Consider the following 14,183-nt stretch of genomic DNA (forward strand, 5'->3'; position numbering starts at 1 on the left):
ATTGTTAAAGGTCTTGATATATATAGGATTCAGTGTTTAGCCTTGAAATTCTGTAACCTCACCAAGATGCTTCAATTTTACTAATTCAGTCTTACTTTTTCTTGGAATATCAGATACTCTTTTATTTCAACTAAGTATTTTCTACCACAGATTGAAGCATATTTAGTTTTGTTTTGTTTTGTTTTGCTGTCTACTTCTACAAAACCTTTTATCTGTATGTTCGATCTGTTTTCAAACCTTATCTGTCATCATCTCCACTTGCTTTCATCTACTTGTCTTTCTCCTCTGCATTTTGTGCAGTTTTTTGAAGACTGTTTTCCACGTCATCAACTTTGTTTTTGATTTGTGGATTTTACCTCTTATAACTTTAATATATTTATTACTTCTGCAATGATATTATTTTTGTCATCGTTTTCTTTCTTCAACTGCCAGCCTCTCTTTCATCTTGTGCTGATGTCTTGTCATCTTGTCTTTGATCTCTTCTTTCATAGAATCTGTTAATTGTTGTATATAATTTTCTTCTGTGTCCTGTTCCTTCAAAATAGATTTTTTCCATGGGTGTTTTCCATGCCATATTTTTCTGTCATCCTCCACCCCTTGTCTTAGTTTTTTTTTTTTTTTTTTTTTTTTAAATAACTCATTTGTGGGCCGGGCGCGGTGGCTCAAGCCTGTAATCCCAGCACTTTGGGAGGCCGAGACGGGCGGATCACGAGGTCAGGAGATCGAGAGACCATCCCGGCTAACACGGTGAAACCCCGTCTCTACTAAAAAAAAAAAAAAAAATACAAAAAAAAAAAATAACTCATTTGTCTTCGGGGCACAACTAGCAGAACTTTTTCTTGGCCCTCAAAAAACGAGAGAAACATCTCTTTAAATCCCCTCCTCAAGCCCTGCTTAATTCTGCTTTTAGAACCTGAGTTTGTGTCTTGATGGCTTGACTTGCTTCAGTAGTCCTTCAGCAGTTTAGAAGGGTTCTGGCTAGGTTCCTGGGAAGGACACTGTTGAATTTTTCTCTCTGAACTTCATGATTCTAAGTTTTAAGTCTTGCTTTTGATTCAAGGGTCCTGTAAGTTTATTGGTTTGGTGTGGCCAAACTGTCTATGTTTTGTCTTTTATTTTCCCTAGCCAAGCCTTTGTTAGCAGTGTGAGACAATTAGCCATCATTTTTTTCTGGAAATTTATTTGGTTAGCCTAAAGCATATATCCTTCTTTTGAGGGATTTCCAGACACATCGGTGTCTTCAGATGTTGGTTCTTAACTGAGAGGTTAGCCCTGCAGTATAGCTTTAGGGCAACAATCAAATGACCACTCTAAGCCTGGAGGTATTTTCTAATAAGATTTTATTTATCATGAAAGCTTCCTGTCATAGAAGAGTCTAGGATCCTGAGGATTTACCCTAACTCTTAGTATTTTCCAGGTAAAATACCCTGATTCTTTCCTTTGTGGATCCATGTCCTGCTTTAGAAATACCAAGGACACCATGTCATGAACCTTTCTGAAGCTTTTAGGGGAGATAGGTATCAGTATCAGCACTTGCAGTAGCCACAGTCTTCATTCTTTCAAGACGAGTAATTGTATTTTATGAGTGTACTCATGTTAGCTTCTGATGCTGGGTCTGCAACTTAGTATTTTCTCATTAATTCCCAAACAAGAAGTTAAATATTTGCAAAAAGTAGTTGTCTCCTGTGCTCTTCAAGGACTGCATAATTATTATTGCATTCAGCCAGTTGGCAGCATTTTAAAGTGGGGCTCCAATGCAGTGGAGCAGGGAATGCTCACTGTTCTAGCTGGTGGTCTCAGGGACTGTTTCATACAGGAAGGAAAACTTGAGCTTGGTCTTAAAACTTGCTTGGACCTCAGATTCACCCTGAGAATATGTAAAAAAGATTACTGGACCTCAACACCAGAGTTTCTGATTCAGGTCTTGGGTGGAACTCAATAATTTGCATTTCTAACAAGTTCTTTGGTGATGCTGATGCTGCTGGTCTAGGGATTAGACTTTGAGAACCACTGTCTTAAAAGGTGGGGATTACTTAGACCTTCCAAAAGCAGGTAGAAGTGTTCTACATGGAGGAAAACCATGAACAAACATAGAGATCTCAACATCTTCCTGATTTCTAAGCTATTCTCTTCAGAATGGTAACAGACTCTTCTAAGAGACCCTTAGGGAAGATATTTTAAAAGTTAAAGATGATTCCTAGACTTTCTGATACATTTAGATTTTTTAAATATCCAACAAATGGATATAGATACCCTCTAGGAATAAAGTTAGATAAATAAAGAAATAAAGGATAAAGATAAATTAACATATTAGTAAAGAGAGAAAAATATTCCAAGTTGCAGTTGGTTTCAGAATGCAGTATATAATTTGAAGCGAAATCCAGTATCAACAATATTCTGGTATCATTAGTCTGAGTCACTCCCTAGGTGTGCCACCAAAGACGCTGGCTTGTTTTGACAGACATTTGTAAGGCTGACTGCTCTTCTCCTTTCCATTTTACATGAACCGACCCTGCTATGTCCATATCCTCCTAAGGCTCGTTCAGCTAGCCTCTTCAGTGACTTTGTTGGCAGTGCACATTTTCCATAAGAAACAAGACAGTGTTTCTCGTGGGGTAGATTTGGCAGGCATAAAGCTACTACATAACCTTGTTCTGACTCCATGAGGTTGGATTCTAAAGATAATTCAGTGTTAGAGCTCTTGTTCTTCTGTGTATATCTTTGTCAGCAACTTTCAGTCTTCCAAATGTATTTCCAAAGTATAAACACACTGCTTGCATGCCTAAGAAGTGCTTTGAGTAGTCAAACTGCAAAAAATGGATTTTGTACCTTTTCAGTTACTCTCCTGGGTGTGAATTCAGGGTAGAGGAGATACTTGTGTTTATTCTGAAATCTGGTCTTTAAGATCTCCTCTCCACTGGACACGATGAACCTATTGATGGTTAACTTTTAGAGTAGAGTCTTCTCTTGGACTTAAGGAAGGCACAAATAATATTGTTTCAGTGTCTTTCAGGGAGGCTAAGAAGAAAAAATTCTGTTTCTACCTAATTTTGTTATACTCCCTCCACTGAAAATGTTTATGCAGTTTTGAGCTATAGGACAGAGTTGTTCCTCAGGCTTTCCAGGATTCTTTGCAAACAAGAATAAAAAAGGCTTTGTGGAGGGAAGGCAACCAAATGGTCTCAAGTGTAGTCAGGTGATGACTCCAGGTGTCACATCCGTTCAGGGTAGCTTAGCAGTGTTATAAACACATAGGTAGAACAATGCAGCCAGAGGCAGCTTCTCCATGGATGATGAGGAAAAGGAGGATGGTCATTTATTTAAAACTTATGGATAAGTGGAGACTTAGAATTGCTAGTGGAGACTTAGAATTGCTAGCGGAGACTTAGAATTGCTAGTTTCCCAGTAGTCGGCTAACCACTGCGATGTAGCTTCATTAGCTTCATAAGCATTAGGTTTTGTTTTGTTTTGCTGTTCATGAATGCTCTCTGGAATTCCTTAGGTTCTTGAACATTTAGCTCGATTTGGTACCACTAGTTAATTTTCTCCTGGAAAGCAGGCATGCATACAGTTAGTACTCATAGCACAAATCTCATCAAAGCCAGACCTATGCCGGGCCCTGGGGATATAAGAATTAAAAAAAAAAGCATTACTTACCCTCTGAAGAGTGACTTATAGTAGCCTGGGGCCCTGTCACTTTGAAAGAAGATGATTTTACACATTGGAGAGGAGAACATACGCATTGTTTTTCACAGAAATTTTAGTCAGAGGCCACATGCTAAAGACTTAACTTTTTTTGTTTGTTTGTTTTGTTTTTTGAGACAGAATCTCGCACTGTGACCCAGGCTGGAGTGCAGTGGCATGATCTTGTCTCACTGCAACCTCTGTCTCCCAGGCTCAAACAATTTTCCTGCCTCAGCCTCCCGAGTAGCTGGGATTACAGGCGCCTGCCATCAAGCCCAGCTAATTTTTTTTGTGTGTGTTTTTAGTAGAGAAGTGGTTTCACCATGTTGGCTAGGCTGGTCTGGAACTGCCTACCTCGAGTGATCTGCCCGCCTCAGCCTTCCAAAGTGCTAGGATTACAGGCAAAGGCCACTGTGCCCAGCTGACTTGATCATTTTTAATGAAATTTGCCCCTTACTCACAAACCCACAGGATTATCAACTGTCCTAGTTGGGTGCAAGGGCTGTATCAGTAGGAAAGACAGACCAATCACATACCTTCACCTTGTTTTTTTTTTTTTTTTTTCTGAAAAAATTTTTGATAAGATACCCAAATTAGAAAAATAAAACTGAAAACTCATGATATCATATAGTATGAGGGCTGCTAAGATCATTTAAAACCATAGAATTACAAAGTCTTGGACTTGGGAGAGAACTTGTTGACCCTCTAAGGATCCAGAGACTCCCCAGCCAAGACCCCATAAGGGCCTCTAAAGACAGGTGGGTTATATGCAGAGAATGAAAATACCTGGAGATCATTTAGTTTTCAGTCTCAGCACTGTTGACATTTGGGGCCAGATAATTATTTGTTGTGGGGGCTGTCCTGTGCGTTGTAGAATGCTTAGCTGCATCCCCAGCCTTTACCCACAGATGCTGGGTACGATAACTAAAACTGCCTGCAGATACTGCCAAGCGGCCCCAAGTTGGGGCGAGTGGGGAATAAAATTACCCCTGGTTGGGACTACTGCTTTATGACAACACAGGGTTAGTAGAGTAATCTAACACTCATGATCAATCTTTTTCGATTGGTTGGAATCCTATCACTCAGAAGCTCTAGTTCATTCGTTTGTTCCTTCCTTCATTCAACACATATTTCTGAGTACCTGTTGAGTACACTGAGTGTTCCCGGGGCTGAAGATCCCAATGTGAGCCAGACAGATCTAGACTCCTTCTTAGAGTACTTGTGTTCTGGTGGGAAGAAAAGACCACAGACAAACAAGGGTCATGCCAATAGTGAAGGAAATAAAGTAGTGTATTGCAGTAGAGAGAAACTGTGTGTGTGGGTTGGTGTTGTGAGTAGGGGTTTCAATTTTATAGATTTTATAGGGGTTGGGAATGGTGGCTAACTTTAGATAGAGTTGTCAAGGAAAGCCCCTGGATTTAATTTAATTTAATTTATAAGAAGGCAGTCACATGAAGGTTGGCATTTATATGTCTCTGAATAATAAAATGTAAGGGAATGAATTTAATCAGGAAAAAAAATCTTACAAAATATGAGAGGAAAATCTTGTAAAACAGGTCCTTTGTACAAAAAGGTTGAACATCATGATCTAATCTCTTCATTTAGCAAAATGATCAAAGTAAGGGCCTCAAAAGACTTGTTCTCAAGGTGAAGATGGCAGGCAGAGACATCATACCTACTGTCACTTTTTGGTTTTAGTGACCTGAGAACAAATTCCTTAATTGACTGGATAGGCATTTCTGTATGCCTTTTTTTGTTTGTTTGTCTTTTGTTTTTTAAATAGCTCAACAGTGGATATGCTGAAAAACCTAACTTTGTTGGGCAAAAGTGGGATTTATCATTAAGGATTTATGGAACGTGAGGCTTGGCTCCTTAACTGAGCACTGTAGTGTTTTCACCTGGTAATAAAGTCTACTGTTGTGTTGGTGGACAAATGTCTAAGCTTTCCGCTTGGTTCTTGGGATGTAGGAATTTTTAGGAATAAACTTACTTACTAAAAGTATATTGCGGATTGCAAGAGAAAAGAAATTTCTTAGCTTTCATTTTTAGAAAATTTCTAATTTGGGAGTATATTCCAGTCCCATATAGAAACACATATGATGTTTTTCCTGCTATAAGGTTGCATTAATTTGTTGAAGCAAGGGTAGGAAAACTAATGGATCTGAATGAGCCAGTTGGTTATTTTGATAAGGGAGAAGGACAGCCTTCTATTGGCTTCTGCTACAGGTAGAAGTCAAGAGGAGGTAAAAAAAAAAAAAATCACAGTCCCCTTGAGTAGGAGGACTTGAAAGCATGTATGGTCTACATAGGCCTCAGGCACTGTTTGCCTTTTCAGAAAGTAGGCAGTTTAGGACTTTATCCTCACAGGGTAGCTATATTAGAAACCATGGTTTGGAGAAAGACACACAGACAGACAGATTCAAGTGCCAGGCTTAGGTAATCAGTTTTGTCTGCTATAAGAAAATAGACTGGAAGGGTTATTACATCAGGGGCTGCCACTGATGGAGGCAGGCTCAGAATCATTCTCATCTAAAGGAAGTGAATTGTCTGAATTTTTTTAGCAAATGATGAGCACAGAAAAGTGAGCAAGTCTCGGGGAGATTAGATTGAGATTTTCCCCAGATAAAAGATGTTATTTCAGCAAAACTTCCTCACACCCGCCACAAGTCAATGGCCATATATCATTGTTTTTCTTTGCATAGTAATAGAAAACAAGGTAAGTTGTTAAAAATGGTTCCTGGATTCATTCACTGAATCTGTAGAATTGAGACTTGGTATGTTTAGCTGAATCTTGTGAGCCAGGAACACTTGGGGCCATGAAGACACACCCAAGGCCCAAGGTCAGTCAGGCTGACCAGCCCCCAGGGAAGGTTCTCAATTCACATCTTGGTCTTTCATGATGCGGAAGATGACTTTTACTGCAGCTTCTGCTTACTCTGCGTCTTAATCAGTTCTGTAATGAAGACCCAGCAGCATATCTGCAACTTCCCTTTAATTTTACAATTTTTATAATGAGAGTTCTTGTGTGAAAAGTGTTGGTAGAAACCCAGCCAGCATTCTGAAGAGTCGATAAAGCAACACCGTGATTTTCTGTCTCTGCTGTTTGGGCGAGGTTTAGCTCTGGAGGGAAGAAATCAGTTATCTCTTGTTCTAAGTACAAGGGCAAGAACAGCTGCAGTTTCCAAGGAACTTCCTGGTGAACCCATGACATTTCAGAGAATTCCTCAGTACTTATTATTTCTCACTTACTCATTCTTAGGACACCAAGAATGGGTTCCCATCATTTGAAAGGACATGATGAGCTGGAATCTCATTTATCATGGTTGCATTTTGAGAATTTCAGTGAGGGGGAGGCATCTTCATTTTGTTTTGTTTTGTTTCTAAACCACATCTCAAGAAAATTGTCAAGACGCTTCTCAGAATTAGAATTATCCAGTGAACTGCAAGTTCCCCTTTACAGACAATGAAGTCTAAAGCTACTGAGATATCAGCCTGCTTCCTCCCTTTCTTTTCTTGTCCCTTCTCTCCTTTTATCTCCTTATTCAAATCACACGCTTCCTTTTCTACGGACAGGAGAGCTGGCAGACTGCCTATTGGCCTGTTGGCCTCAATTAGCCTTATATCATTGCAAAGGAATGCATGAATTCTCCAGAAGGTATGTAGTATCTCTTTCTGTATGAGACACTCACTACCTGCTTTCATAACAAGTCACTCAGTCAGAATCACTTCTTATTTACATATCCAACATTTTTAGCCACTTGGATTACATCCCTAGATGCTCATTTCATTTTAATGATGATCCCAAAGGTATCTATTAAGAAATAGTACTCCAGCATACTCTGTAGTACTTGAAAACTTTGTGCAGGAGAGCGAACCTAAAATAAAAAGTAACCTGAAGGCTAGCATCCTTGGCCAGTAGGTGACTGGGTTATTAATCTGCAAATTGCCTGCTTCAGACTTTGTGCTTATGTACAAGGTATGTACAAGGTCCCACAGATGGACCAGGCCAACTGTATACAACAGAGGCCACATGCATTGGCAGGACTTGGTCTCATGGTATTTCCCTGCTACTATTTAAATTCAGTCTCATATTGGGGGTTACATATGTGATTGCAAATTAATCCTTTCTCTTCTGAAAATTTGGTTTTGAAGAACAGCTGTGTCTCCCTTCTGAATTCCTTAATTATTTATCCTCCCTGATATGTTAAACCTTTCATTAGTGTGGCGAATTGCCAAGAGTACACAGAACTGCTTAGATCATGTAGCAAACAGTATAAACATTTGATAGGACATTTGAAGACCACATGGTGAGCCAGAATCTATAATAGTACCAAATGCTATGGGATTGTTGGAGGTAGCTTGTTGTTGGAAGTTGCTTGTTGATTTATTTTGCTGGTTTATTATTTATTTTATTTTATTTTATTTTTTTGAGACGGAGTCTCACTGTGCCACCCAGGCTGGAGTGCAGTGGCATGATCTTGGCTCACTGCAGCCTTCGTCTCCTGGGTTCAAGCAGTTCTCTGCCTCAGCCTCCCAAGTAGCTGGGATTACAGACGCCCGCCACCACACCCGGCTAATTTTTTTTTATTTTTAGTAGAGACAGGGTTTCACCATCTTGGCCAGACTGGTCTTGAACTCCTGACCTCGTGATCTACCCGCCTCGGCCTCCCAAAGTGCTGGGATTACAGGTGTGAGCCACTGCGCCTGGCCTGCTGGTTTATTTTTTTACACTCTAACATGGAGATAGTACCTATGTCATTTGTATTTATTCAGAAAACAACTGATTCTGCCCCACTCTTGTTAAATTTGAAGGGCATATGCCCATATATGAGTTAAAATTAAATCAAGAAAATTAATTACATACACATGTATGTAATTAATTATATATATAATTATGTGTGTGTGCGTATATATATATATTTGGACATTCTGTATTTGCATTTGTAGTTTTGATTCCATAACTACTGTTCCTGAAAGAGATTTCACCTCAATTTTCAGTTCATTACTCTTTGGAAAGCTGCTTTAAATGATTATTAAATTATTAGAACTTCCACTTCAGCCTTAACAAGTGTAAATGATTAGTAGTGATACAGAACTCCCCTTGTTGCTAAGAATAGCAACCCAACATTTACAAGTTTACTAGTACCTTTTTATAAAAAGAAATCATTTTTCATCTTAAAGTCCTAGGGCTTACAATTAAAAATATTAACTTCCCAATACACATCACAACTCTTTGACCTCAGCATATCAACAGTTTCTGATCTGCAAATATAGTTTTTAGAATGATCTTTAGTTTCTTGATTTTTCTGTTTTTCTAGCTGAACTATTCCAGAATTTATGTATTCTATTACCTGTCCTTGGATAATTGGTTTTTCCATTCATAAGAAAGAAAAGTAAGAAAAGTTCAAACAACAGGTGCTAATGAGAGCCTTTTATTAGAATTATGATTGAGGAGAACTGGGAAGTTCAGTGTCTTATAAATGAAACTAGGTTTCTGGAGTGGACAGAGGAAAAGCACCTTATGGTGTTTCTGGTTCTATTTCTCAAAGGCTTTGAAGGTTATAATTAGTTGCTACTGAATCACATGGCTGTGGTGCTTCACAGCTTTATTTCTGGGCTGCAGTCCTTCAGTCAGAGAACAGGTTAGATCCAGGCAAGGCCTATGCCTTTTAATTTGATCACTTCCTGAAGACAGCTGGGATTTTGACTTGAGGACCACATTTATGCTCCTGGGCCCTCAAACTAAAGAGCAGTGTTTGCCAAGCTGACCTGGACCAAGTGATGGTGGCGGGCTTGAAGAATGCTACACAATGTCAACACCTGCCCGCTCCAGTTACGTCTGAGCAGTGAGTTGGAAGGATGGACGATGAAGCTGTGGTTTGTTTCCTTCCTCCTTCACAAGAGGGAAAACTGAGGCATAATGGATCCCTGGAATTCTGAGCACAGAAAGTAGGTGGGAAGGTGGTATAAACTAAAATTGGTGTTCTTAAGATTGAAAATGAGCAGGCTTTGTCCATAATTTACTTTTTCTCATTTCTGTATATATGTTTCAAATCTTTGACATCATCTCTGGATGTTCTTTATATCTTCAAGAATTTGTCGAACATAAACAATTGGATTTTGGGTTTCCCCGTCAAAACCCCACATTTTGAAATCCTCAAACTATAAATGCAAACTGAACAAATCAGCAACGAGTAAGTACTACTAAAGGAAGTGACTAATTAGGATAGTCTAAGGGGTTTCATGTTAGGAGCACCAGTCACATTAGGTGCCAGTTACTGTAGAATGAATCTGTGTTCACCTTTCAGGGATCGTGATGGGTGGTGGTTAAAGTCTAGGCATCTGAGGCCTATTTGACCTTGAAGGACCTGGACATATATCTGGGGTAGAAGACAGGGTGCTTGTTCGATTTGCAGATTCATCTCAAGACCTTTTGAAATAGACTCTTTTTAGTTAGTTCAGAAACTTCCTCTTTTACTTTTGATTTTGCTGATTTTGGTGAGAAAAAATATTGCTCATTTCATCATCATAGTAGTATTAAATGAAGTAAGTAGATATGAAATCAAAGCTTTTAACTTAAAATCATAATTTTATATCAGATCAGTGACTAGGTTAGCCTCTTAGGGTTGTTGCTCTTCGGGATTGATGAAATAGATATGCAGAGCTTATTTCTCACCTTTTTTTTTTTTTCTCGGTTGTGGTTTCTTAGAGGATTACCATCTGCTGCAAAAACATGAATGGGTCATCCTCATGTCCATTGTGTTTTTGTCTCTGTCCTTCCCTACTCCCTTCTCCTCCACTTGCTGTCACTTTTTGCACATGTGCCCATGTACCATCTCATAAACATATCAAGTTTCTCTCTCTTTGATTGGGCCATGCCAGCAACCTCTGTTTTCTTCTTCTGTCAGCGTCTTCAGGAGAAATGTGTACACAAAGGCAAGATGGCTTTCAAAGTAGGCTATATCCTCCTTTCAGTACTTGGTGCAGACCTGAAATTGAAGGCCATTCAGCTCTACCTGATGCTGGTTCTCTCAGTGGCCTGGAGATTAACCTCTTCTAAGGCTCTGAGCTATTTTTGAGGCAGAGGCTGCAACAACATGAAAGCTAGAACCCATTAGGAAATCACTTTCATCATCTCTTCTTTTTCCAAATCAGTGGCTCTTTTTCTGATCTCATAACCCTTTAATCTCCTTTGTAGCAGAACAAGGAGACTTAGTTTATGTTTGTGTTCAGTGCAGTTAGCATCCTTGATAATAGCTTCAGAAGACACCAAGATATTAGAGAACTACACAGAGAGATGAATTTCATCTCTAGGTGAATGACTTAATGCCGAAGGTGCCCTGCTTTCCTTCTGCAGAGCCGTAACTTTTGTTGATGTTGTGCAAATCAGGCTCAAACTTTCCAAAAGACACACAGCAGAAAGCCTTTTGTTGCATTATTTCTAAAGGCTTGAAGTTTTGAAGGGAAGAGATTTTGTTTTCCTCTCTGCTACACAATGGAGCTTTCAGAGAACCTCCTTTAAAAGGAATAGCTACAGCCTTTGTGTTGAAGGGTGTGTCTGTTGGCAGGGTCTGCTGATGCAGACAGACTGGCTGGTGATTAACAAAGGTCATTAGACTTTGGAATCTGGCAAGCAGAGTCGGATGGTATGTCTTCTGTGTGTGGAAGGACGACTTCCAAGAAGTCAAGGCATTCTGGAGGTCCCCCTGCTGCACCCCTAAATCCTGGTGTAGAACAGGATCTGGCCCAGGGTCATCCTCCTCTGACCAGGGCTCTGCTGGGACTAACAAACCAGCATATCAATCATGGAATAAAAGAACCTTTGGAGATCTTGGTGAATGACATTTGAGGAGGAGAAAGGTGCTGTTTTTCGAAGAGAAATGAAAACAGTTAATTCTTTGTTGGGAAGAGAAGAGCATAGGAGGAGCCCAGCCTGCTCTTCTAGCATTCATTTCTGATTGTTAGCCTAGCAGAATCCAGGAGAAGCCATGTTGTGCACGGAGGAGAAGCTCTGAGCTAAAATGGCTGCCCCTAAAGCTCAGAGGACTAGGGCAGCTTAGTGAGTCTTAGAGCTTCAGTGACGCAGGAGCTCATATCTCTTGAAAGTGTGATAAACACATTCAGCAGAGCTGTGGCTTGTTTGGCTGAGATGAAAGGACTAAGCTTGGGGGATGGGGAGTGCACACTGGATGATCTGCTTTTTTCTGTGAAGTGTTCTAAATGCAGGAGTTGTCTGCACCATGGAAAAATTTGTTTTCAGGTCTAATGGACTGTGCGAAAGGAGAAGTGGGGTGGGGCCTCAGTGACTGCTGTAATTTGATCCAGAGCTGATAGCAACCTCTTCCACACAATTTGGGTTGTTGCTTAGACATAAAAGCTTGTGTATCTGGAATATTGAGACTTAGCTGAAAAGAGTCTGGTGCACAGTTCAATGTTTATTGAAAAAGGATAAATTGCTGGGTGAAAGAAGAGGAGGTAAATATCTGTGGCTCACTCTGCAAGCTCAGTCTGTCCAGAACTGGACTCGCCAGAAGTTATTTTAGCATGCGATCAGGAGGAGCATTCTTTGATAGAAAATCCTTGTGTGATGGCTCCTTTCACTACATTAATATATTATTACTGGACCTTTTTCTTCCTGCAGAAATAATTTATCTTTTACAGTAAAAGTATAGAGTATTACATCATAAAATACATTGGCTACAGCATTAGTTCTTGGACATCTGGTTCTAGATTACAGTGACTCAGTAGAGTTTGTGATGATCTTAATGAAGTAACTTACTCATTAAGACAATAACAGGGTATCTCAACTTAGAATATACATTAAGATAGGAAGGACTTCACCTTTGTAATATATTTTTGACTTCTTGATGGTAGGACTCTCCATTGAGTTAGTGTGTAGCTTTCTGTATATTTCAGTCACACAGTAAATAGCAGAATGAAAGTAGCTGGGCAAGTTTTGATTTATTCCATGGCAGGTTCACAGCTTTTTGCATCCAGGTATGCACTTCATGTTTGTAAAGGAAAGAAGTGGAAAAAGATAAAGTCATGACTTAGAAGCCCTTCTTCAAAAATGCAAGTTTCTGTTGTCTTCATGCAAATTGAGGTGCCAAGGTGCAACTTTAAACAGAAACTGGATTGTCATCCAAAGTTGGTTGTTTGAAAACCTCATGAGAAATATTTTATGACCTAATTAGATTGAAGAAGCTGTTAGGTTATAATTGGTAGGTAGTAAAAGAGCAAATAGTCATTTAGCTCGTGGAAAAAAAAAAACCCACAACTAAACTATTTGGAGAAGGGAGGAAAGAGAGGTGTACCCCAATATCAGCAAAGTTATTAAAATAAGAAAAGCTACAATAAAAATGCCCTACCTCAACTCTGAAGATTTAAATACTATTTCACTATTTGGTGATAAAACACCAAGGTAATAATAACTAAATAAACAGCTAATGAAGGTTGAAATTTTCCCTTTCTTCTGTGTGGACATCCTCTTCTTTTGAGATGGCTCCAATTTAAAAAGAAAATGAGTCCAAGGCAGAGCCAAAGCCAACATTAAGTTACCAAGAAATTTGGATTCAGTGGAAAAGCTCAGAAACTTCTAAAACTTTTGAAGTACTAAACGTTTCCTTGACAAATGGCATTGGAAGACATATCATGCTAGAAAATGTTTATCTGGTGTTTTTCCTTCTTTGAAATTATGAGGTCAAGGACATCATCTCCATTATGTCTGATTGCCTCTCTTTAGCCAATGTTCCAATTGGCAAAGTCCAATAAGAAATCTACTGATACTGGAATTTTTTCCCATTAATGGATATATAGCCCCATCAGCTCGAGGTATGCGATTAGTGCATTCCTTAAGATGTTTTGTTCTGACTTCTGCCACAGGTTCCTAATGTGAGAGGGTAGACCCAGATCATGGAGGTGCTTCAGTGTGATGGCTGTGATTTCAGAGCCCCATCTTATGAAGATCTCAAGGCACACATTCAGGATGTCCACACGGCATTTCTGCAGCCAACTGATGTTGCTGAGGACAATGTGAATGAGCCACGATGCGGGTCCATGAATGCCAGTAATCAGACAGAGGTGGAGTTTTCTTCTATAAAGGATGAATTTGCCATTGCAGAAGATTTATCAGGTAAATCTATACTAAACTTGGCACAGCCGATGTATTTTAATTGCTCTTGTTTCCTTTTAGCCTATAGCCATGGTTCTTAATATATGTGGCTTTTGCAGAATTTCTTGTGCTTTGCTAGCCATTTTTGTGGTTTGGGCATCATGTATCTCTTCTTGAGTATCTTAGGTGGTTATCCTTTCAAAAGCTTCCTCATATATCCTACCTTTTAATTTGGAGAACAAGGTAGTAGCTTGGAAAGTTCTAGAAAAAGTAGTACAATTTATGAAACTTGTATTTTTATAGCTGTGTGGCTCATTTATGGAGATGAGGAGAATACCTAAAGCTTTACCCTGCATCTTTATCCATGAGAAGGTGCAGTACGGGTATC

At 39.4% G+C, this 14,183-nt stretch overlaps 1 protein-coding gene across 5 annotated transcripts in view; it reads left to right on the forward strand.

Moving 5' to 3' along the window:
• The window catches only part of LOC105481032 (zinc finger protein 462), a 153,263-nt gene that overhangs the window by 48,004 nt on the left and 91,076 nt on the right, over positions 1-14,183 (forward strand). For 4 of the 5 annotated variants that reach the window (XM_011740281.3, XM_024792629.2, XM_071078113.1 and 1 more), the window contains exon 2: positions 13,567-13,816. In XM_011740281.3, coding sequence (XP_011738583.1) covers positions 13,597-13,816 — 220 coding nt within the window. In that variant the 5' untranslated portion in view covers positions 13,567-13,596. Of the gene's footprint in view, positions 1-686; positions 9,634-13,566; positions 13,817-14,183 lie in introns of those variants that run through there. The other variant, XM_011740285.3, reaches the window with a different exon arrangement.

Source organism: Macaca nemestrina, chromosome 14 (genome assembly GCF_043159975.1).
Source record: "Macaca nemestrina isolate mMacNem1 chromosome 14, mMacNem.hap1, whole genome shotgun sequence".
NCBI classification, from domain to species: Eukaryota; Metazoa; Chordata; class Mammalia; order Primates; family Cercopithecidae; genus Macaca; species Macaca nemestrina.